The sequence below is a fragment of the Scyliorhinus canicula genome, chromosome 17 (genome assembly GCF_902713615.1).
Source record: "Scyliorhinus canicula chromosome 17, sScyCan1.1, whole genome shotgun sequence".
NCBI lineage: Eukaryota > Metazoa > Chordata > Chondrichthyes > Carcharhiniformes > Scyliorhinidae > Scyliorhinus > Scyliorhinus canicula.
In genome coordinates this window covers 112,757,219-112,781,074 of record NC_052162.1, presented here as the reverse complement: position 1 = coordinate 112,781,074, position 23,856 = coordinate 112,757,219, and the positions used below count along the sequence as shown (strand labels likewise).

General features: G+C 46.3%; 2 protein-coding genes across 5 annotated transcripts in view; both read left to right on the top strand.

Annotated features, from left to right (window-relative positions):
• The window catches only part of LOC119952239 (zinc finger protein 208-like), an 80,191-nt gene that overhangs the window by 22,957 nt on the left and 33,378 nt on the right, over positions 1 to 23,856 (top strand). The gene's annotated exons all lie outside the window — the stretch shown is intronic.
• On the top strand, positions 12,177 to 18,132 carry LOC119952172. 4 transcript variants are annotated; one of them, XM_038775770.1, is made up of 5 exons: positions 12,177 to 12,324; positions 13,937 to 14,097; positions 14,659 to 14,914; positions 16,630 to 16,780; positions 16,868 to 18,132. In XM_038775770.1, the coding sequence occupies exons 3-5, from the start codon at positions 14,666 to 14,668 to the stop codon at positions 17,635 to 17,637; spliced, it is 1,170 nt and encodes a 389-aa protein (XP_038631698.1). In that variant the 5' UTR covers positions 12,177 to 12,324; positions 13,937 to 14,097; positions 14,659 to 14,665; the 3' UTR covers positions 17,638 to 18,132. The 4 variants fall into 4 exon arrangements, with proteins under 4 accessions (XP_038631698.1, XP_038631696.1, XP_038631699.1 ...); XM_038775771.1 differs by lacking the exon at positions 12,177 to 12,324 and adding an exon at positions 13,168 to 13,520; XM_038775768.1 differs by lacking the exon at positions 13,937 to 14,097 and having other exon boundaries at positions 12,179 to 12,324.

Here is a 23,856-nt window from a genome sequence, read left to right as displayed (position 1 = left end):
CAGCTCTCCCAGTCTCTTCTCCTGCCCTCTTGCCTGGATCACAAACATCCCGCTTTTCCCCATGTTCAATTTATACTCCGAAAAATTAGCAAATTCCCCTAGGATCCGCATAACTTCCCCATCCCCTCCCAACGGGTCTGAAATATACAAGAGCTGGTCATCTGCCTAAAGCGAGACCTGGTGCTCCATGCCCCCCTCCACCCGATCCAGCCCTTTTCCCGTTCCTAATTTCAGTACAAAACTAAGAGAAAGTTCCAACTAGCCTTGCAGCAAGCTAGTCAGATCGACTGTCTTTCGCAAATACCGTGGTTGGATTCGAAATACCATAATATTTCTTGGTAATTTCTTCAAATAGAGATGCACAGCACAAAATGACTGAGTGATATAAACAGAAGTAAAATGGCAAACAGCAAAGGCAGCAGCAAGATAGATTGATTCCAGAATGAGTTTTCTCATCCCGGCAACTGATCTTTTAAGGAGATCGTTATCTTAAAGTTTCTCTCTCGTTCGAGCTGTGATTGGCTTTAACTAATTTACAATTCACTCAATTCGGCCGAACTGTCTGTCCGTCAATTTAAGAGATAAATGATTTGAGTGTGATTTTGTAATTTTCAATACCCTGGCTTGCCAATTATGCCTCTAACATTAATTAGATTAACACAGTTTTCAAAAAGTTGTTATGACCCCGACTGACTGTTGGCATGGAAACGGATCTGTCCAGACCTGGGAAGACAGCTGAAAAGACAATGAAGTCTTTTGTTACTGGCCTTGGATTCTGGCCAGTCTCGAACAACTTGCAAAATATGAACATTTTAAGTCTTATCTGATTAATTCCCAGTTAGTCAGCTTCTCTTGCTCTCATGGTTAGTGTGATTCAGTCAATTACTCCCAATGATTTCTTATTTAAACCCCCTATCTACCTCATCTATAGCTAACCACAAAATCTGATTTCTATCAGGGTCTTGTCTCAGAACCCCCCCCCCCCCCCCCCCCCCCCTCCCCTTCAAGCCTCACAAGGGGGAACATTTGGTCTAAGTTCACTTTCTCAATCTCTTTTAGGTTTTTATACACCTCGTTCAGATTCCCTCTCATCCTTCTAAACTCCAGAGTGTATCAGGCCAATCTGTTTATCCTCTCCTCATACGTCAACCCTTTCATCCCCAGAATCAATCTGGTGAACCTCCTCTGAACTGCCTCCAATGCCACCACATCCTTCCTCAAATAAGGAGACCAAAGCTGGGCACAATACTCCAGATGTGGTCTCACCAACACCCTATACAATTGCAACAACACCTCTCTACTTTTATACTTCAGTCATTTTGCAATAAACAATAAAATTCTATTTTCCTTTTTAATTACAGGCATACCAACAACATATTGACACCATTCCTTAAATGAGAGCAATACTGTACACAGTGCTCCAGATGTGGTCTCACCAATGTCCTGTATAACTGAAGCATAACCTCCCTACTTTTGTATTCAATTCCCCCACAATAAACAATAACATTCTATTAGCTTTCCTAATTACTTGCTGTACCTGTATACTCGCCTTTTGTGATTCATGCTCTTGGACACCCAGATCCCTCTGAATCTCAGACCTCTGCAATCACACTATTTAATTAATCCTGCCAAAATGGACAACTTCACATGTTCCCACATTATCCTCCATTTAGCAGATCTTTTCCCATTCACTTACCCTATCATGTCACTTTGTAGTCTCCTTATGTCCTCTTCACAATTTATTTTCCTCCCTGTCTTTGTATTATTGGAACATAGGAGCAGGAGTTGGCCATTCAGCCCATCGTGCCTACTCCACCATTCAATATACCCGTCCTATCCCTGTTTCCCTGTTGGTTTATTTCTCTCAAACATCCATCCAATTCCCTTTTGGAAACATTCCAACATCTCTGCTTCTACCCCACTCATAGGAAGTGGGTTCCAGGCATTTCCCACTTTCCTCCAGTGTAAACAAGGCTCAGAAAGCACAGAAGGAGGCCACCCGGCCCATTGTTCTTGGCTCTTTGAATCAACTATCTAATTGGTCCCACCACCCTGCAAGTTTCTTTTCCTGCAGAATCTGTCCAGTTCCCTTTTGAAAGTTACAGTAGAATTTACTTCCTGTACCTTTGTCAGGCAGTGAATCCCAAATCACAACAACTCGCTCTGTTTTAAATCTAATAATTCCAGTAATAAATACAGTATAGATTTACATAGAATTTACAGTGCAAAAGGAGGCCATTCGGCCCATCGAGCCTGCTCTTGGAAAGAGCACCCTACCCAAGGTCAACACATCCACCCTATCCCATAACTCAGTAACCCCACCCAACACTAAGGGCAATTTTGGACACTAAGGGCAATTTTCTTATCATGGCCAATCCATCTAACCCGCACATCTTTGGACTGTGGGAGGAAACCGGAGCACCCGGAGGAAATCCACGCACACACGGGGAGGATGTGCAGACTCCGCACAGACAGTGACCCAAGCCGGAATCGAACCTGGGACCCTGGAACTGTGAAGCGATTGTGCTATCCACAATGCTACCGTGCTAACACAGTATGCTGTGTTTGGATTTTCACACGGTATTTGAAATGGAGTGAAAGACATGGGGCAAGGTTCTCCATTTCTGAGACGAAGTGTTGACACCGACGCAGAATCGTGGAGTTTCACGACAGCAAAACGGGTGTCGAACTGGGACCAATTCAGCGACTGTGGAGGAGCTAGCACCGGCACCTTGCGGAACACAATCAACTCCAATGAAAAATGATGCGGGATTCTCCGTGTCCGTGATTGACACTTGGGAGGTGTGGTAATACCACTGTATATATATATATATGTGTGTGTGCCTCTATTAGGGGATGTACAATAGTACCGGCTATTACAGGTTTGTTGGTAAGCCCCTGCATAGTTTGTCGGTAAGCCCCTGCCGGCTAGCTCTGCCCACAGGAGCAGTATAAATATCCATGAGGTGTCTTGAGCTGCCATTTTACAGCTCCACTTGAGGTAATAACATCTCACGGTAATAAAGCCTCTTTTGTACCGTTTCGTGTTTCTGTGTGCAATTGTTAGACGCTGGAGAATACTGGTCAGGCCCACTGATGATATGCAAAAAGTGTCTACCGTATGTACATTCTGGACCACATTGACGCTGCTGTCAAGGTGACGGAGAATAGCGATTTGGCGTCAAATCGGCGCCCGCTGTGATTTTAGCCTTGGAACCTATTCTCCGCCCAATCGTGTTTCACAATTTTGGCATCAACCAACGGAGAATTCCGCTCTTGGTTGTTGCACAAAATCAGTCTTTATTAGTGATCTTCATGAGTGGGTCAAGTGTTAAATACCCAGTTTCGGGACTCGTCCTAAAATTAAACAACATTTCTACAGCATCTTTCGTGCCCACAGGATCTCAGCGCTTTTTACAGCCAATGAAGTGCTTTTGAAATGTGGTCATTGTTGTACTGTCAGAAACTGTCGGAATGCCTCAGTTATAATATTGAGTTTTTAAAATCAATCACTTGTCCGTCTTCACAGTTGTATATAAAAAGGTCAAGGAAACATGTTAAACTTGAATATGTGACTGGAGCTTTATTTTAAAAATTAACACAGCATAAATGTCTCCAGAAACTGCTGAAATAGCAGAAATTGTTTAAAGTCACAAATTGTTCCCGAATTTTGTACAGCTACAAGGCGTTGTGTACTGCCAAAGTCTGGTTCAAGCCTAAGGGCCGTGTTGTGCTATTGCTTGAGCGCAATGCGACTGGAGAATACTGGGAGAAGCCTGCAGCGAGCCGCCTGACAGCCTCTGTACCTCGTGGGATTCACCAATGTCCCGCGAGATGTCGGAGTTAGAACTCCGCCCTCAATGGTCGTGATCAAACACCGCTCCCGGCAGTAGGTCATAAACCTATTTACAACCTCCATGCCCAGGATCGACTGGTCTCCCTCGATTCTTCTGCCTCCCCCGGGAGGCTGCAGCCGGGCACCGATTAGTGCTGGCCCACGCAAACGTGGATTAGGCGGAACGGCACGCAGCAGGGGGGGGGGGGTCTCCTGGGCCATCGGAGACCCCTGAGTGGTCAGGGTAAGTGCAGGGTGGCTCCCTGGTGCTCCCCCTGGAATGTGGGCACCGTGGCACTGCCAAGCCAGCAGGAGTACTGCCCGGGTGCCAGTGTAAGGGTGCCAGGGTGGCACTGCCAAGGGTCAGGTGGGGCTATGCCCATGAAATGAGGGTGGAGGGGAAGTTTGAAGGGTGGGTGAGATACCCTCAATTACGGCACAGGAGAGCAGATTTGTAATTCAAAGGCTTTAATTACAGTAGAACCAGACAGCTGCCGAGAAGTGTGCTCACAGCACGCTGCCCACTAAGCATCCCCTTATATAGTTTCCTGGGGGCGGAGCCAGAGGCGGAGTCCCCCAGGGTTCCAAGCCCGGTCTTAAAGGGGCCATCGTATTAAAGGCAAGTTACAGCAGTTATACCGATACCATTCATCACAGTGGGGGAATGCAAGGCAGGTACGAAGGGGCCTCTGGGAGGTTGGAGGCGTGATGGGTGGGGGTCCTGGAAGGGAGGGAGTGCTGTAAGGGAGCTCACTTAGAGATCAGGGCACCCTTTCAAAATGGCGGCCTGATCTTGAATTCAGCTCCCCAGTGTTAAAACAAATTCTAAATGTGGGCTAAACCGGGAGAAAACTCCAAGGGCCCAAAAAAAGTGTCATTGAATCGCAGAGGGAACTCTCCGTCAGAGCCAGCGGGAAACTCCCTGAAAAAGCCACCATAAATTAACTTCGCAATGTTTGGGGAGAATCGCGCCCTCAGACTCATTGTTCAATCCAATCAAGGTCCGTAAGAAAGTGATTGTCTTCCACAGAACTGTCTCTCTGAACCAGTGTATCTTATATTAACCAAATGTATTAATTAAAGATTGCTCCATGTGATTGAATAATGAGCCTGAATTGTTACAGTTGATGAATCAATAATGAATCGGTAGTTATAGTGAAAGACTGAGTTTTATTAGCTGCAAAACACTTAATTGCTGTGTATGTAAAGAATGTGCAATGAGGATAAATGTACTGGCAAGAGAGACCTTCAAACTCTGACTAGCCTCAACATTTGGAACTGTCTGAATAAGGGATTGTTTGAATCAGATAAAGGGATAGTATGAAACAGTTCTATTGTATTCCTGTCTGAGATAATGAGAGAAGGTCGTGTCAGTAATTGGGATCCAAGTAAATTAATCCAGTGACCAAATTGACCCAATGGTCATGTTACAACAGGCCCAACTCTGATGTGAGGTATTGGTCACTTTGGGGATAAAAGACGAGGTTCTGAAGGTCTTCCTTGCTGGCCAAGTACTGAAGATTCCCGAGGCCGAGTTCCAAGGAAATTACTGTCAAAGAAGGAGCCAGACTCCCGAGGCTGAATTCCACAAGAATTACTGTCAAAGAAGGAGCCAGAGAGGATTACGCTGCTGCAGACTGATCACCCACATGAAATTGGAAAAGTCAATGTCTTAAAGTTGTTCAGTCAATCTTTTTCATTTAATAAACTGCATTTTAAATTTCCTATCCAGAGAATTCTGCCTTTGTCTTAATTGGTTAAAGTCTTGTCTGAACCAAAGTGAATTTATTAAATGGTAAGTTGCGGGTAGCTCTAACAAGATGAGATAACATAAATCTTCAATGTAAGAACTTGCATTTCTATAGCGCCTTTTACACCCACAGGACGTCACAAAGTGTTCTACAGCCAATTAAGTACTTTGAAGCACAGTCTCTGTTGTAATGTAGGAAATGCAGCAGCCAATTTACACACAGCAAGATCCCACACACAGCAATGTGATAATGAGCAGATGATCTGTTTTTAGTGATGTTGATTGAGGGATAAATATTGACCAGGACACCGGGGATAACTCCCCTGCTCTTCTTCAAAATAGTGGCTGTGGGAACTTTTACACCCACCTGAGAGGGGCAGACAGGCCCTTAGTTTAACATCTTATTTGAAAGAAGGCTGTTCTGACAGTGCAGCACTCCCTCAATGCTGGGACCAGGAATGTTGGATGTGATCTTTGTCTTCAGGTCCCTGGACTGGGATTTGAACCAACAACCTTCTGACCCAGAGGTGAGAGAGCTGCCCACTGAGCCACGGCTGATACTATAGACAATAGAAAGTTAGAAAAGGAGCCTCGGGAACCTTTCTGTCTATTGCTCGTGTCACTGACAGGCAGATGACGGAGCTGAGGCTGAATTTAGCTGAGAATAACGGGGCCTGTGCCCCAGTTGGGAAACTGCCATGGGCGTCGCACTAACAGAGAGACAGGAAGGTGCTGGAGGACTGACTGGGAAATGGGTTCCAACCAATTGTTATATTGGTCACTCAGAGCTAAAGAGAAACCCGTCTCTTTAAATACATACACAGGGAAGAGGCTGCAATTAAATCTGTCCCTTTTAACCTGCACAAAAGCAGGAGGCTCAGATTCACAGACTGTTGTCTCCCCTGTTATCACTTTGAAAGGACTCCAATTCATCCACCTGCTCTGCCCTTTCCCCACAGCCCTGCAAACCCTTTCCCTGGAAAGATACTATTGAATCTGCTTTCAGGCATTTCAGAACAACTTGCTGTGTCAAAAAATAACATAAAATCTCATCTTCCCCTCTGGCTCTTTTGCCAACTACCTCAGAGGGACTCACTTTCTGTTAAAGAGTCTGCCAACCCCTTTCACGAGAAGTCCATAAAAATGAAATATTTTTACTGATTAACATTTATTAATGAAACCGAACATGGTTTAAAAATACAGAAAATGATTTGAGGATCAAAGACAACCAGAGTAAAATGATGTTCACAACGTTCTGGACCCAAATGGTTTCTCTTTAATTCATCTGTAGCCTGTTCCCTGCCCTCTTTGTGGAACACCTCCGCTCAGTCCACAAGCCTGACCCTGACCTTCCGCTTGCTGCCATTAGAATTCACCACCTTGCTCTCAGGCTCACATTCCTGTCCTTGGCCTGCTGCAATGTTCCGGAGAAGCCCAACACAAGCTGGACCAACAGCCCCTCATCTTCCCATGAGGCACTTTACAGCCTTATAGAACATAGAACATTACAGCGCAGTACGGGCCCTTCGGCCCTCGATGTTGCGCCGACCTGTGAAACCATCTGAACCCTATCTGACCTACACTATTCCCTTTTCATCCATATGTCTATCCAGTGACCACTTAAATGCCCTTAAAGTTGGTGAGTCTACTACTGTTGCAGGCAGGGCGTTCCACACCCCTACTACTCTCTGCGTAAAGAAACTGCCTCTGACATCTGTCCTATATCTATCACCCCTCAATTTAAAGCTATGTCCCCTCGTGTTGGTCATCACCATCCGAGGAAAAAGACTCTCACTGTCCACCCTATCTAAAGGCTAGCACACCATATGCCTTCTTAACAGCCCTATTAACCTGGGTGGCAACTTTCAGGGATTTATGTACCTGGATGCCGAGATCTCTCTGTTCATCTACACTACCAAGAATCTTGCCATTAGCCCAGTACTCTGCATTCCTGTTACTCCTTCCAAAGTGAACCACCTCACACTTTTCCGCATTAAACTCCATCTGCCACCTCTCAGCCCAGCTCTGCAGCTTATCTATGTCCCTCTGTATCCTATAACATCCTTCAGCACTATCCACAACTCCACTGACCTTCGTGTCATCTGCAAATTTACTAACCCATCCTTCTACACCCTCTTCCAGGTCATTTATAAAAATGACAAACAGCAGTGGCCCCAAAACAGATCCTTGCGGTACACCACTAGTAACTGAACTCCAGGATGAACATTTGCCATCAACCACCACCCTCTGTCTTCTTTCAGCTAGCCAATTACTGATCCAAACCGCTAAATCACCTTCAATTCCATACTTCCTTATTTTCTGCAATAGCCTACCGTGGGGAACTTTATCAAACGCCTTACTGAAATCCATATACACCACATCAACAGCTTTACCCTGATCCACCTGTTTGGTCACCTTCTCAAAAAACTCAATAAGGTTTGTGAGGCATGACCTACCCTTCACAAAACCGTGTTGACTATCGCTAATCAACTTGTTCTTTTCAAGATGATTATAAACCCTATCTCTTATAACCTTTTCCAACATTTTACCCACAACCGAAGTAAGGCTCACAGGTCTATAATTACCAGGGTTGTCTCTACTCCCCTTCTTGAACAAGGGGACAACATTTGCTATCCTCCAGTCTTCCGGCACTATTCCTGTCGACAAAGACGACATAAAGATCAAGGACAAAGGCTCTGCAATCTCCTCCCTGGCTTCCCAGAGAATCATAGAACATAGAAGGATAAATCCCATCTGGCCCAGGGGACTTATCTATTTTGACATTTTCCAGAATTGCTAACACCTCCTCCTTTTGAACCTCAATCCCATCTAGCCTGGTCGACTGAACCTGAGTGTTCTCCTCGACAACATTGTCTTTCTCCAGTGTAAACACTGACGAAAAATATCCATTTAACGCTTCCCCTATCTCCTCTGATTCCACACACAACTTTCCACTACTATCCTTGATTGGCCCTAATCTTACTCTAGTCATTCTTTTGTTCCTGATATACCTATAGAAAGCCTTCTGGGCTCAACATTGAGTTCAACAACTTCACACCCTGAACTCTCTCCTCCATTTTGATTTTTTTTTTTTGCCGAGTGCCAGTTTGCATCTTGTTTTCATGATTTTTTGCGTCCAGACAGAGCTGTCCTTTATTCTGCCATTAATACTTACTCTGGACCAATGCTTTGTTTCTTTACTACAACCTGATGCAACCATCAATTCACGCGAAACAGAGAGTAGATGTAAACTGTGGCTTTAATCGACTAGAACAGTGCCTGCCTGTAACTGCTCTGCTACTGAGAGCTGCCTACAGGGCAGCTGCTCTTTATTCCTTCCCTCAAGGGGAGGAGCCTGGGGCGGAGCCCACAAAGGCACCAACATGATACATTCCAGGTAATATCTTACAATAGTCCATAGGTGGAGCCCTCATGGGCAACAGTGTGATGCAGTATAATACAGTGGTGAATGGTTAGTACAATACGTTTACCACCATTACTTCTCCCTTTGCCTTTTGTTCGGGGACATCGTTGTCATTTAATCTCACCCACCCTCTAACCAATCCCTGACTTTCCCTTTTGTTCTGTCTGACCCTCCCCCTTTCTCACCAGCATCAAACCCATCACATTTCTCCCTCTCTTTAGTTCTGAAGCAGAGTTACATTGGACGTGAAACGTTAACTCGGTTTCTCTCTCCACAGATGCTGCCAGACCGGCTGTGTTTTTCCAGGTCTTTCTGTATTTAGGTTAGATAACTAGCAGAAGGTATAGAGGAGGCATGAGGAAGAACCTTTTACACATATAAAAGTGGAAATCTGGAATTCGCTGCCTGAGTTGGCGGAAACCCCAAAACGCTTTTGAAAAGTACCTATACCTGCACCTTAAGATACGGGATATGGATCTGGTGCAGAAAGGTGGGGTTTGAAAAGGCACCTGCGTGTCTTCGGTCTGTAATGGACAAGTTGGGCTGAATGGACTCCTGCGCTGTAACAGTTTTATCCTTCTATCTGTCTGTAGTGCAGGAAAAACTCTATTTACTATCTAGGCTAAAATAAATGTCCTTCCTCAGCCTTTGTGGATCATTTCAGGGAAATGTGCTCTCCCAGGCTCAAAGAGCAGCAGCCCACTGGAAGCAAAGTCGTGAGACCGGCCAGTCCAGCAGAAAGAAACCCTCCAACCCTCCCACTTCACAAAGTGTCAGAATGAACATGGTTCAGTCCTGGTTATAACAGCAGTTGAGTGCTGCAAAATGGGAAACTGACACGTGGGCTGTTAGAGCCTTAGAAACTAAACAGAGGAATGAAATGCAAGTGTTACAGATGAGTCACTTTCACATACAGTGTGAGGAGGAAGATAGAGGGAGGGCTGTGAGAGAGAGAGGGACGCAACTTACAAGAAGGTTCATAGAATTTACAGTGCAGAAGGAAGCCATTCGGCCCATCGAGTCTGCACTGGCCCTTGGAAAGGGCACCCTACCCAAGCCCATGCCTCCACCCTATCCCCTAAACCCAGTAACCCCACCTAACCATTTTGGACACGAAGGACAATTTAGCATAGCCAATCCACCTAACCTGCACATCTTGGAACAGTGGGAGGAAACCGGAGCACCCCGAGGAAACCCACGCAGACACGGGGAGAACGTGCAGACTCCGCACAGTCAGTGACCCAAGCTGGGAATTGAAACTGGGACATTGGAGCTGTGAAGCAACAGTGCTAACCACTGTGCTACCGTGCTGCATTGTGGAGACAGGGCAGAAGTGAAGTCAAACACAGACCAGAGACAAATCATCTAAGCACACAGTCAGAAAGATGCAGAGGCGGATAATGAGGGTGATACATTGAAGTCTCCACTTTCAACTCAAAGGGGTATGGGCCCGTAACTTCCTACATGATTTGCAACTTAAGTCGTTGGTGACGACCCAGAGGTGCGGGTGTTCAGGCATGCAGCGTTCAAACCCCTGGACGTTTGTGTTTGACAGCTTGAAGCCCTGCGCTGCGTGGGTGCAGCCGAATGAAAAATCCAGCTGCAGTGCTAATCTGGACCACTTACCCAGATGTTTGGTGAGTTTTTACACCTTTTTATTTACACAGATTTTTTGGTGTAGCAGATGCAGAAGGCATCCGGAGACATTTTTTTTGGTGAGTTAATGTTTCAGTCAATTGAGATAATTATAAATGAATAAGATAATTGAAGTAAACAGGGCATAAACACATTTAACATGGGTAACAGGGGCTGGTTTAGCACAGGGCTAAATCGCTGGCTTTGAAAGCAGACCAAGCAGGCCAGCAGCACGGTTCAATTCCCATACCAGCCTCCCCGAACAGGCGCCGGAATGTGGCCACTAGGGGCTTTTCACATTAACTTCATTTGAAGCCTACTTGTGACAATAAGCAATTTTTATTTATTCAACATGATGGCACACTAGTTAGCACTGCTGCCTCACAACACCAGGGACCTTGAGTGAGTGTGTTGGTTTTGTACATTCTCCCAGTGACTGCATGGGTTTCCTAGAACCATGGAATAGAACCATAGAATTTCTACAGTGCAGAAGGAGGCCATTCAGCCCATCAAGTCTGCACCGACCCTCTAAAAGAGTACCCGACCTGGGATCACTCCCCCACCCTACCCCTGGAACCTAACGTGCACATCCCTGGACACTAAGGGACAATTAGCATGGCCAATCCACCTAACCTTCACATCTTTGGACGATGGGAGGAAACCAGAGCACCCAGAGGAAATCCATGCAGACACATGGTCCCTGGTGCTGTGAGGGCAGCAGTGCGAACCACTGTGCCTCTGTGCCACCGCCATTTCCTCCGGGTGCTTCGGTTTCCTCCCACAGTCCAAAGCAGGTTAGGTGGATTAGCCTTGCTAAATTGCCCCTTAGTGTGCAAAGTTGGGGTGGTGTTATGGGGATAGAGCGGGGGCATGTGCCTAAATCGGATACGCTTTGGAGTATCAGTGGGGCTGGTTTAGCTCACTGGGCTAAATCGCTGGCTTTTCAAGCAGGCCAGCAGCACGGTTCGTTTCCCGTACCAGCCTCCCCGGACAGGCGCCGGAATGTGACGACTAGGGCCTTTTCACAGTAACTTCATTGAAGCCTACTCGTGACAATAAGCGATTTTCATTTCATTTTTTCATTTTCAGTGTTGACTTGAATGGCTTTCTTCTGCACTGCAGTGGTTCCACAAACACTAATCGAAAAACATCAGATGTTACAAGGACAGTGACAGCAAAAAGCCCTGGGGTGCTTTGAAAATCTTGTGACCAGAATTTAAGTTAAAGCATAAAAACATTTTTAAGCACGTAAAATTATAGCATAATATCGTTCAGATTTAAATAATTACACAGATTTAAAACAAATAAGCAAACTTGCAAATAATCACCCTTCATCATAAAAAAATTAAAAATTACTTCAAAAGAATCAACAACAGTAATGCCTGTTTGGAAGACAGAGCAATAAAACTGTTTTAAAAAACGTCTGCAGACTGCTGTCGTTAAAACACTCTTGTTTTCTATCTGTAGTTTAAATGCCTGCCCTCAATGGGCGTTCCCAAACTGGCCTGTCCTCAATGGGCGTTCCCAAACAGGCCTGCCCTCAATGGGCATGCGCAAACAGGCCGTGTCATGAGGGGGCGGTGCTGCACTGCTCCCACGCCGGAACTTGCGTCGAACAGGGCGCTGGAGGCCCGACGCTGCCGAAGGGAAAGGAAGGTTCATCGCACAATCGGAGCGCAGGTAAGTGCGCACATTTCTGTTTCAAAATCGGCGGCCGGTCCTTCCCGCCGCAAGCAAAGGGGTTACGGGCCAAGGTTTCCAGGCAACCGGCTGACGGCCCAGGCCAGAGCGAGAGGCCGCTCGGTGGTCTCCCCCCTACCCCGCTCCTGCCCAGGTCTGCGCATGTCTAAGAGTAGAAAAGTTGCGCATGTGCATAAGAGAACCCACCCTCTGACCTTGTTGCTGAGGTGTTGACCAATGGGAAGAGTCGGAGGACCGGAAGAACTCTGGTCGTCCTGCCAATCAGAGCGCAGGCTTTGGGTGAATTACACAGCTTCACACAGATTGAAACTTCCTTCTGTCGCTAACTTCTGAGAGTAACAGTGAGAAGTCTTACAACACCAGGTTAAAGTCCAACAGGTTTGTTACAAACACTAGCTTTCGGAAGCTGGTGTTTGCAACAAACCTGTTGGACTTTAACCTGGTGTTGTAAGACTTCTTACTGTGCTCACCCCAGTCCAACGCTGGCATCTTCACATTCAGAGTAAAACAGTTCCTTTTCTCCCCCTTTACATTTCTTTTCTCATTCTGGCCTTCAATTGGTGACTTGCAGCAACTGAAGGGAAAGGAACGGGGCTAGTTTAGCTCACAAGGCTAAATCGCTGGCTTTTAAAGCAGACCAAGCAGGCCAGCAGCACGGTTCGATTCCCGTACCAGCCTCCCCGGACAGGCGCCGGAATGTGGCGACTAGGGGCTTTTCACAGTAACTTCATTGAAGCCTACTCGTGACAATAAGCGATTTTCATTTCATTTTCAAGTGAATCCAAGGAGGGTGCAGACTGTGGAAAGCTTGGCCCAGGTCTCACTCACTCACTCTCTTAAAGACATTGACATCCTTTGCTCCCTCAGTTTGACACGTTTATGTGTCTGGCTAAAAGGATGGTCTTTTTCCTGATGTTCACAATTAAAGGGCTGGTTTCCCCAGGAGATTGCTGACATTTAAGGGCACCGTAAGCAGTCTCAAAACACCAGGTTAAAGTCCAAAAAATTTATTTGAAATCGCAAGCTTTCGGAGCACGGCTCCATCAGGTGAAGTGGAGGCAGATTAACATCACAGCATAAAAAGGAGAGGCTCAATTGCAAGATAATTACAGATTGGAATGTGAGTCTTTACAGGTAAACAGGAACAAACAGTGTGAGTGGAGTGATAATCAAAGGTAAGTCATGACATTAAGTAAATTGGGGCAGCATGGTAGCACAGTGGTAGCACTGTTGCTTCACAGTGCCAGAGATCCGGGCTTGATTCCCGGCTTGAGTCACTGTCTGTGCGGAATCTACACATTCTCCCCATGACTCCGTGGGTTTCCTCCGAGTGCTTCGGTTTTCTCCCACAAGTCCCGAAAGACGTGCTGGTTAGGTGAATTGGCCATTCTGAATTCACCCTCTGTGTACCCGACAGGCGTCGGAATGTAGCAACTGGGGGATTTTCACAGTAAATTCATTGCAGTGTTAATGTAAGCCTACTTGTGACAATAATAAAGTTATTATCGGGCAGAAATATGTCTAGTGTTGTTACTCATGGAATGTTTTGTCGCGACTTACCTCCACGGAAAAATTGTGATGGAATTCCCAGATGGGCTACAGCCTCGGGCCTCCGGTGGAATGTCTGTGCAGGTTTCAGCATGGCACGGATAGAGTGCTGCCCAGATGATGGGGCCAGATTGAGGACTGGCTGTGAAAAGCAGTTTCAGAGCGAAGGCAGAGATAGCCACAGGATTCCCTGCTCTTATGAATGTATGTTTTTTAAAAACTTATTTGTTTAATTATATATAAACTATTTTATTGCACATTGCTACACGGGACTGTTTTTTATCTCAATATTTTCGAATATGCAGACTGTTCATGTATCTCCTCCGTGACAAGCAAGTTGCTGAACTTCGATTCTGGTTCACTGAAGGTTGCGTACACAGAGACGACCTCATAGATAGGAACACATTGATCATCTTTTTTTAAATTTAAAGTACCCAATTCTTTTTTTTTTTCCAATTAGGGGACAATTTAGCATGGCCAATCCACCTACCCTGCACATCTTTGGATTGTGGGGGTGAGACCCACACAGACACGGGGAGAATGTGCAAACTCCACACAGAGTGACCTGGGGCTGGGATCGAACCCGAGAACCATGCACCATGGGGCAGCAGTGCTAGCCACTGCACCACTGTGTGGCCCCATGAATGTATATTGAAGCTTTTTTAAAATCTTTTTTTTGTCATTTGTTTTACATTTGTGAAACTACTACATAACTCTGCACTATAACTTTGTGTGGCTGGCTTAATTTTGTTCTCATGTTTTTAGTCAGAATATGGCATCTGAAAATTTAGCTGCGAAGAAGAGAACTCAGAACTTCACACATGGTGACCTGAATACTTTACTACATGAGGTGGAGAAAAGGAAAACTCAGATATTGGGCCGTGGAAAAACGAAGGCACCGAGGAAAATTCAATCAGTGGCTTGGAAGCAAGTAGCAGAGAAACTGTCAGCGAGCAGTGAAATACCGAGGACTCCTGAGCAGTGCAGGAAGAAACTATGTGATTTAATGCGTTCAGCCAGAGTATGTATATGTCTCTTTTTTTGCACTTTGAGGATTTATTTCATAAAGATAGCAATAAAAAAAACCTTCCAGGCTTCAATCTTCCACATTATAAAAGAAAATGAGTAACACTGAAAAAATATTGACATGCCAACAATTGAATCTCCCTTCTTTCATCAATGCTGGGTACATCGTTGAACCACGTGGGTTATAACTGAGAACTCACAAGGAATTCCAAAAGTGCACAATCATTTCAGAAAATAATTGCAACTGCAACTATAATTAAACACAAAAGCAACAGTCAACAAACAGGAGCTTACTTTCACCTGAAGTTACCAAACATTTTTGAAAAGCAAAATTGCTTGGGGTTGGAATGGTGAGATGGGTGATGATGTGCAGGAATCAGTTAGCTGTTCGGCATCAGTCCAAAACAGAGCAGAGTTGGACAGATCGATTTTCACAGTAAATGCAAAACAGCTGCCGCACCCGACAGGCACCACTGGTGGCCGAGAGTCCGATGAGAGTTTTTGCGTACTTTCATAGAACATACAGTGCAGAAGGAGGCCATTCGGCCCATCGAGTCTGCACCGACCCACTTCAGCCCACACTTCTACCCGATCCAGGCAGTTTATCATGGCCAATCCACCTAACCTGTACGTCTTTGGACTGTGGGAGGAAACCGGAGCACCCGGAGGAAACCCACGCACACACGGGGAGAACGTGCAGACTCCGCACAGTGACCCAGCGGGGAATCGAACCTGGGACCCTGGCGCTGTGAAGCCACAGTGCTATCCACTTGTGCTACCGTACTTGTTCACACATTCATTTTGTTTTTTACCTCAACTTAATTTCTTTGTTGGAAGTACTTTCTCTGTTCCTGTACAGCACGCTCCAGTAATGGTAAGTTAACTCCATCCACTTCCATAAGCAGCCGAGCCTGGATCACAGGAATATTGTCTGCTGCGGTTTCCATTCCTCCAAGTACCATGTACTCAAATCCAATGCAAGCTTCAAATGGTTCCACTAGTAACGTCCGGACCAGAAGCTGGTAATCGATCAAGTTGTGATGCACAGAGAAAATTGTCTCAGAGATCTTGGCATCATAACCAGTTAACCTGCCAAATGTTCTCAATGCACTTCCTTTCTCAACTTCACCGGAAGAAATCTCCCACAAAAAGTGAATCTCTCCAGCCTGTGGTAGCATTCCTTGCTGTTCTCAGTCCCAGTTACCGCTCACAATCCCCCAGCAGCGAGGCCCCGACTCCGGAGGTAATGGCGGGAACTGGGGCCCGCCTGCGCCCCCCCCCCCCGGAGTATGTATATGTCTTAACTTTAAAAATATTGTTAAAACTTAAATCTGTATGTAAAAGTTAAAAAAGAAGAAAAGCAGTCACAGGTTTCCTGTGGTGCCAATGAGATGATGTCTCCTTCATCACCTGCAGAGGGGTTAGATACCAGCCATAACATTTACTCACAATGCTTAAATTAATTAGGGGACATGCAATGTAAATAAGACTGCCTCCTTCATAATCTTAACAAATATGAAATAAATATAAAATGCTGCAACCTTGGAGAAGATTCTGACCTGGTTCTAAGTGTTAGAGTGGAAGTAGACCCCCCCCCCCCCCCCCCCCCCTCTCCCGAACCCAACACCCCAAGGCACAAACTCTCAGCTGTGATTGAGCTTCAGGATATTGGAACCTCCTTTAAATAAATGTTCTGCTTCTTTTCTGCAGGCAAAACACGCACATAATGCCCGGGAGCATTCAACTGGAGATGGATTTCCGTACTTGAAGGATCTCACCCCACAGGAGGACCACGCCTGGCTATTGTTGGGTCTCATAAAGCCCTTAGAAACGAGTGATGGAGATTTAGGGATGAGTCAAGGTCAGAAGAAAAGTTAGTTGTCAAAAACATCACGATGACACTCAATCTGGTGCAAAAGTAATTGTGTTTTTTGTTTCACCTTTGCAGGTGACGTGGTGACAGCAGAGCAGGATGTAAGCGAGTCTCGGGAAGCAGCAGAGATACCTGAAAGAGATTTGATGGAAGTGAGTACATCGCAGCAGTGCAGTGCTGAGACTGCAGCAGAGGAGGGCGCAGCCTTGCAGCCGGCCGAAATTTCAGACACTGACCGTGATGTTCGGGGAGATAGTGGGCTGGAGAAGGGCGAAGCCTCCGATAACTTGACTGCTATGTTGGAGGAAGAGAACTCGGAGCCATCAGGAGGTGAGGAGCCATCGACATCAGTGGCACCGACTGAACATTCATTTGAAAATCGTACAGACATCACTGATGATTTGCGCATTCAGCAAATTTGTGACGTTGTAACGGCGGTGGCTGGAGGTTTTGAAGCCAGTGCTAGGACCCAAGAGGAATCTTTAAATAAAGTCTCCCAGCAGCTCCAAAGAGTAGCTGAAGTCAATGCTGAGCACATGCAGATTTCTCAGCAAGTGCATGAGCTGGTGAGACAGCAGAATGAGCTGCTCAGGCAGCAGAACCACATTTCAGTGCAGCAAAAAGATGTTTCGTTGCAGAAAAATGAGCTGCTGAGGCAGCAAAATGAGTATCTGCAGCAAATTCTTAATAAAGTGGTGACACCCGCTGCTGCCCCCTCGGGTCTGGAGCCCCCCCGCTCAGAGTCAGTTGCTGCTGGGAAAGATACAGTGCCGTCAAGGTCAGGGATGCAGGAGGTTAAGTCACGTGGACGGGGAAGGGCCCGAGGGCGACGTGCGAGAAATTAGGGTCCCTTTTCCTCCAACACTCATTCTATCCCAACACCCTCCTCAACTTATGCATGCTCATTTTTTTTTCATTGTTCTGTGCCGTTGGCCACTGTCTTGATGTGTGTTTTGTAATATCTGATTTTTGTTTTTATTTGTGTTTTATCATTAATGGCCCGTAACGTCCGTCTCGCGGCTGGAAGCCACGGGCCACCGATTGTGAAATGAAGATGTGCGCACTTACCTGCCTTCATGAAGCGTGACGAACCTGACCGCATGAAACGCGATGAACCTTCCGGCCGTAGTGGCAGCCTGTGGCCTCCAGAGGGAGTGCACAGGCTCCAGCGCGGTGCAGGGGTTCAGCCCTGTCCCCCTTATGGCGGTGCCAACTTGGGAAGGCCCATTAAGGGCAGGCATTTAAACAGCAGGTTTATATTGAAGACAACAGGCAACATATTTAACCAGTGTTTTAAAGGTATGTAGAAGTTTTTAAAACTTTTTTTTTTGCTCTTTTATACAGGCATTGCTGTTGTAATTGGTTCATTGCAAGTAATTTTTAATTTTTTTGTGATTATTTATAAGTGAACATAGATTTTGTTATTTGTTTTAAATCTGTGAAACTATTAAAATCTGTACTATATTATTAACTTTACATGTGGCATGCTTAAGAGTGTTTGTATGTTTTCATTTAGATTATGGTCACCAGATTTTGAAAGCACCCCAGGGCTTTTTGCTATCACTGTCCTTGTGACATCTGGGTGCGCAATTCTCCGACCCGGATGGGCCGAGCGGCCTGCCCAATACGACGTGTTCCCGCCGGCGCCGTCCACACCTGGTCACTGCCGGCGGGAACAGCGCGGGAACGCTGAGGGGGGTGGGGGGGGGCTCAAATGGGGTCTGGCCCGTGATCGGTGCCCACCGATCGGCGGGCCGGCCTCTCTGAAGGAGGACCTCCTTTCCTCCGCCGCCCCGCAAGATCACTCCGACATTTCTTGAGGGGTGCCTGCGGGGAGGATGGCAACCGCGCATGCGCGGGTTATGTCATTTACACGGCGCCGGCCGGGTAATTTACGTGGCGCCGCTTTTACGTGGCACCAAGGCCCGACACGCGTAAATGACGCAACGCCGCTCCTAGCCCCCCCCCCCCCCCCCCCCGTGGCAGGAGAATAGGGGGCGAGGAGCGGCCTCCGACGCCGGAGTGAAACACTCCAGTTGTCACTGCGGCGTCGGGACTTAGTCTCCCGATGGGAGAATCTCGCCCCTGATATTTTTTTGATGTGATTATAGAATCATTAGAATCACTGCAGTGCGGAAGAAAGCCATTCGGCCCATCGAGTCTGCACCGACACTCTGAAAAGAGCACCCTACCCAGGCCCACATCTCTGCCCTGTGCCCTCCCACAGTCCAAAGTTGTGGAGGTTGGATGGATTGGCCTCGCTAAATTTCCCCTTCGTGTCCAATGGTTAGGTGGGGGTTATGGACATAGGGCGGGGGCTTGGGCCTGGGTGGGGTGCTCTTTTGGAGCTTTGGTGCAGAGTCGATGGGCCAAATGGCTTTCTTCTGCACTGCAGTGATTCTATGGTCCCATAATCATAAATCAAAGAAATCTCAGATGTTACAAGGACAGTGACAGCAAAAAGCCCTGGGGTGCTTTTACAAACTTCTGACCATAATCTAAATGAAAACATGCACTTTTAAGCACGCCACATGTAAAGTTATATCATAATATAGTGCAGATTCAAATAGTTCACAGATTTAAAATAAATACCAAAATCAATGTTCCCTTATAAATAATTACGGGGCATCACAGTGGTGCAGCAGTTTGTTAGCACTGCTGCCTATGGCGCTGAGGACCTGGGTTTGATCCTGGTCTCGGCTCACTGTTTGTGTGGAGTTTGCACATTCTCCCCGTGTCTGCGTGGGTCACACCTCCACAACCCAAAAGATGTGCAGACTAGGCGAATTGGCCACGCTAAATTGCCTCTCAATGGGGGAAAAAAAATTGGATACTCTAAATTTATTTTTAAAATAATTACCGTTATTCATCAATTTTTAAAAAAATACTTTGGAAGACCAATAACACAACAATGCCTATATAAGTAAAGAGCAGAAAAAAACTGTTTAAAAAAAACTTCTACCTACCTTTAAAACACTTGTTAAATATGGTGGGGTGAGATGACGAGGGAGAGAGAGTTCAGACATATCAATTGTTAATTTTACAAGCTCAAAGTCTGAAAGCAGCAGCTGCTGAAGTGCAGTGTCCTAGCACACATCTCCTGTGACATCATTGCATGATGTCCTTTGCCTGTATACTCTTAGGGGTGGGTATTTAACAAAAAAAGAAATTCAGAGTCCCCAGTTCTTTTTTCTTCCCAATTAAGGGGCAATTTAGCGAGGCTAATTCACCCACCCTACACATCTTTTTGTGTTGTGAGACCCACCCAGACACAGGGAGAATGTGCAAACTCTACACGGACAGTGACCCGGGACCGGAATCAAACCCGGGCCCTCGGTGCCGTGAGGCAGCAATGCTAACCATAGCATCACCGTGCAGCCCCTCTTAGGGGTGGGTAATCGATTCACTTCCTCGGCAGGCGGAGATGATGCCTGTCAAGATCCCTGCGCCTAGGTCGAAGCCTCAAAGAAACTTCAAGGATTTTAAGAAGCTAAGTTACTAGTGTGGCGACCCAGCGGAGGTGAAACATGACTACAGATTTTGAATCTGCACTGGATTCTGCAATACCTGTCAGAGAGATAGTTCACATCTCTGCATACGTCAACTAAATCATTAAACTTTGTTAAAGAATTTGAAGTAATCACTGAGGTGTCTGATGAACATTACATCAGGGGACTTTAAAACAACACGACTTAAAATACTTTGCAAAGTTCAACTATACTTTAGCTCTGATTCAGCTAACATTAGTGTCCTTGAAGGAGTCAGTAGCGCCAGTATCAAGGAGGTGATCATCCAAAACTAACTCCACTGGGCCGCACATCAGCTCAGAATGAGTCCTGACTGCCAAAGCAAATCATCTTCACCCAACTCAAGGAAGGATCCCAAACCAGAAGAGCCCAAAGAAAGCTCTTGAAATGAAATGAAAATCGCTTATTGTCACGAGTAGGCTTCAATGAAGTTACTGTGACAAGCCCCTAGTCGCCACATTCCGGCGCCTGTCCGGGGAGGCTGGTACGGGAATCGAACCTGCTTTAAAAGCCAGCGATTTAGCCAAGTGAGCTAAACCAGCCCCGAAAGACACCTTGAAGACTTACCTCAAGAAGTGGAACATAGATGTCAATGTCTGGGAGACCTTTGCTCAGAAGAGACCAGCTTGGAGGAACCTCCTGTTTTAAGGGACGTAATGTTTCGAGGACAGCTGAAGACAAGAGGAAAAGGAGGCTGAGAAAGGAATACCCGCGCCCAAGCATCCAAGGACCGATCCCATCTTTTGGAAACACCTGCCAAGTGAATGATTGAAGATGCAGCTCCAGGATCGGGCTCAGCAGCCACACAAGGACCCACAGAACCCGTGGCCAGTAACCTGCAGTATCTTAGGTGGATCGAGCATACCCGTTAGCGAGTGATCGCGAAAGATTACATACACACACTGCAAAACCATTCTATCCATTACAGATCCTTTAATGGAATTAACATCCTCTTGACAAACCAAGGCAGCCAGCAACAAGAGAGGCGAGACTGGGGGTTGACAAAGCATCTCCGCAATGGAACTAAACGGTTTTTCAGTGCCAGGAGTACGGGTCACAACCAATGAGAACACGGAAGTTAAAAAAAATCTTTCACTTTCTGTGACTCCAAATTCACTTTACACAGTAAGGTATTTTTTTCGTGGAATTAACAGCCTCATTGCAAACCAAAGTTTAAAAAAATTATTCCCTTCACTTTAGTTGCATTTTTAACATGTTTATAAACACTAAACACTTATAATAGAAAACATTATGGAGTCTGCACGTTCTCCCCATGTCTGGCTGGGTTTCCTCCCACAGTCCAAAGACCTGCAGGTTAGGAGGATTGGCTCTGCTAAATTGTCCCTTAGTGTCCCTGAGCACGATAGCATAGTGGGTGGGCTGCATGGCCGCATAGAGGTTAGCACAATTGCTTCACAGCTCCAGGACCTCAGGTTCGATATCCGGCTTGGGTCACTGTCTGTGCGGAGTCTGCACGTTCTCCCCGTGTGCGTGGGTTTCCTCCGGGTGCTCCGGTTTCCTCCCAGAGTCCAAAGATGTGCAGGTTAGGTGGATTGGCCATGATAAATTGCCCTTAAGTGTCCAAAATTGCCCTTAGTGTTGGGTGGGGTTGCTGGGTTATGGGGATAGGGTGGGGGTGTGGGCTTGGGTAGGGTGCTCTTTCCAAGAGCCGGTGCAGACTCGATGGGCCGAATGGCCTCCTTCTGCACTGTAAATCCTATGATTTTAAAGGTGTGTAGGTTAGGTAGGGTAGGGCAGGGAGTTGGGCCTAGATGAGGTGCTCTTTGAGAATCAGAATACTCGATGGGCTGAATGGCCTTCTGCATTGTAAGAATTCTAATGTTCAAATGGCTTCCGATGCCTCCAGCCTCTGCTCGCTGATCCTGGACCAAGAAATAAAAGTGCAAATAAAAAGGTGAAAAACATACCTAACATCAGGGCAAGTCGACCAAGTTAGCGCTGTCCCTTTAATTTGCATTTAGCCGGTTCAGTGCATCACTCAATCTGTCAAAAAGATCAGGCTGGGAGTTTGAATGCCGTGCGCTTCTAGCGTGCATTGTGTATCCGCAGTTCCGGGTCATCGCGCCGCGTATGTGCGGCGTACCAGCAATTTAGGTTAGGGATCCAAAAGGAAGTCACAGCCTTGGTAAATGGTCTTTCCGTCAAATACACTGCCTGTTGCTGTTATCTGCTGATGGTCGGCCAGGATTCCTGTTACTACATTGGCGACGAGGTAGGGGACCCCATTGTGGGATGAGCGCCGAAGCTTTTCCAGGCCGAGTTGGTAGCACAGTGGTTAGCACCATTGCTACAGAGCGCCAGGGTCCCAGGTTCGATTCCCGGCTTGGGTCACTGTCTGTGCGGAGTCTGCACGTTCTTCCCAAAACTGCGTGGGTTTCCTCCGGGTGCTCCGGTTTCCTCCCACAAGTCCCAAACGATGTGCTGTTAGGTGACTTGGACATTCTGAATTCTCCCTCTGTGTACCCAAACAGGCGCCGGAATGTGGCAACTAGGGGATTTTCACAGTAACTTCATTTCAGTGTTAATGTAAGCCTACTTGTGACAATATAGATTATTATTATTTCTAGTCATTCTCACTGCCCAGCACAAGGAGCAACATCATTCCACTTTTTGGGAAGCTTCAGCCTTTCAATGTGGGATGATGAAGATTGGGTGCAAAATGTAGAGCGTGTTTTACTTTTTCAGAGCATATGGTGTAGCAGGGGAGGAAAGGAAAAATATTATATTGCTCACAGCCTGTGGCACCCAGACCAACAATGCGATACAACCCTGAGGGCCCTGATTCCAAATCACTTCATGGAATTCGTTAGAGGTCATTATTCAGCCCTGGGTCACTGTCCGTGTGGAGTTTGCACATTCTCCCCGTGTCTGCGTGGGTTTCACCCCCACAACCCAAAGATGTGCAGGGTAGGTAGATTGGCCACGCTAAATTGCCCCTTAATTGGAAAAAATAATTGGGTACTCTAAATTTAAAAAAAAATAAAATTATCATCCTTCAGCGATTTAAAAAGTTCAATTCAATGGAGAGGGCAACCTGCTGCGGTTTTAGGAGATTGGCGGAATATTGTGATTTTAGTAGCTCCCTGAAATATTTGTTAAGCATGAAAAAGTAGACAAGGATCAAGCGTGGCAGGTTCTGTTCATATATAGGCTTTATTGAAGATCTTCAAACGGCCGGGAGGAAAAGCTTGCCTATCCTTCACGCAAGGAGTCAGTCAAACCCATCTCCCTTACAGGCACGAGAGCAGAGGTTATATACATTTTAAGCCTTCTTTACTCTTCCCACTATTCTGTATCCTGGCCTTTTCCAAACAAGTGGTTTATTCAAGACCCTAAAAGGTTTACAGGGTGACGCTATTATCCCAAATGTTCGAGGTGTCTCCTGTGACCTTTAGAATTGACAACAGGTCACGTCTCAAGACTGAGACGCCTTCATCCTTTTGAGAAGGAATTTATGGCTGCCAATTGCTTCCCTCCGATAACAGCTGATGCCGGCGGCTTAGATTCCTGAAGAAA

Excerpts from the sequence above, each read along its gene's own strand:
- LOC119952172 (XM_038775770.1), top strand. The coding sequence starts at position 14,666 with ATGGCATCTGAAAATTTAGCTGCGAAGAAGAGAACTCAGAACTTCACA. Across the intron at positions 14,915-16,629 it reads ATTTAATGCGTTCAGCCAGA|GCAAAACACGCACATAATGC; the intron begins GTATGTATATGT and ends TCTTTTCTGCAG. Across the intron at positions 16,781-16,867 it reads AGATTTAGGGATGAGTCAAG|GTGACGTGGTGACAGCAGAG; the intron begins GTCAGAAGAAAA and ends TCACCTTTGCAG.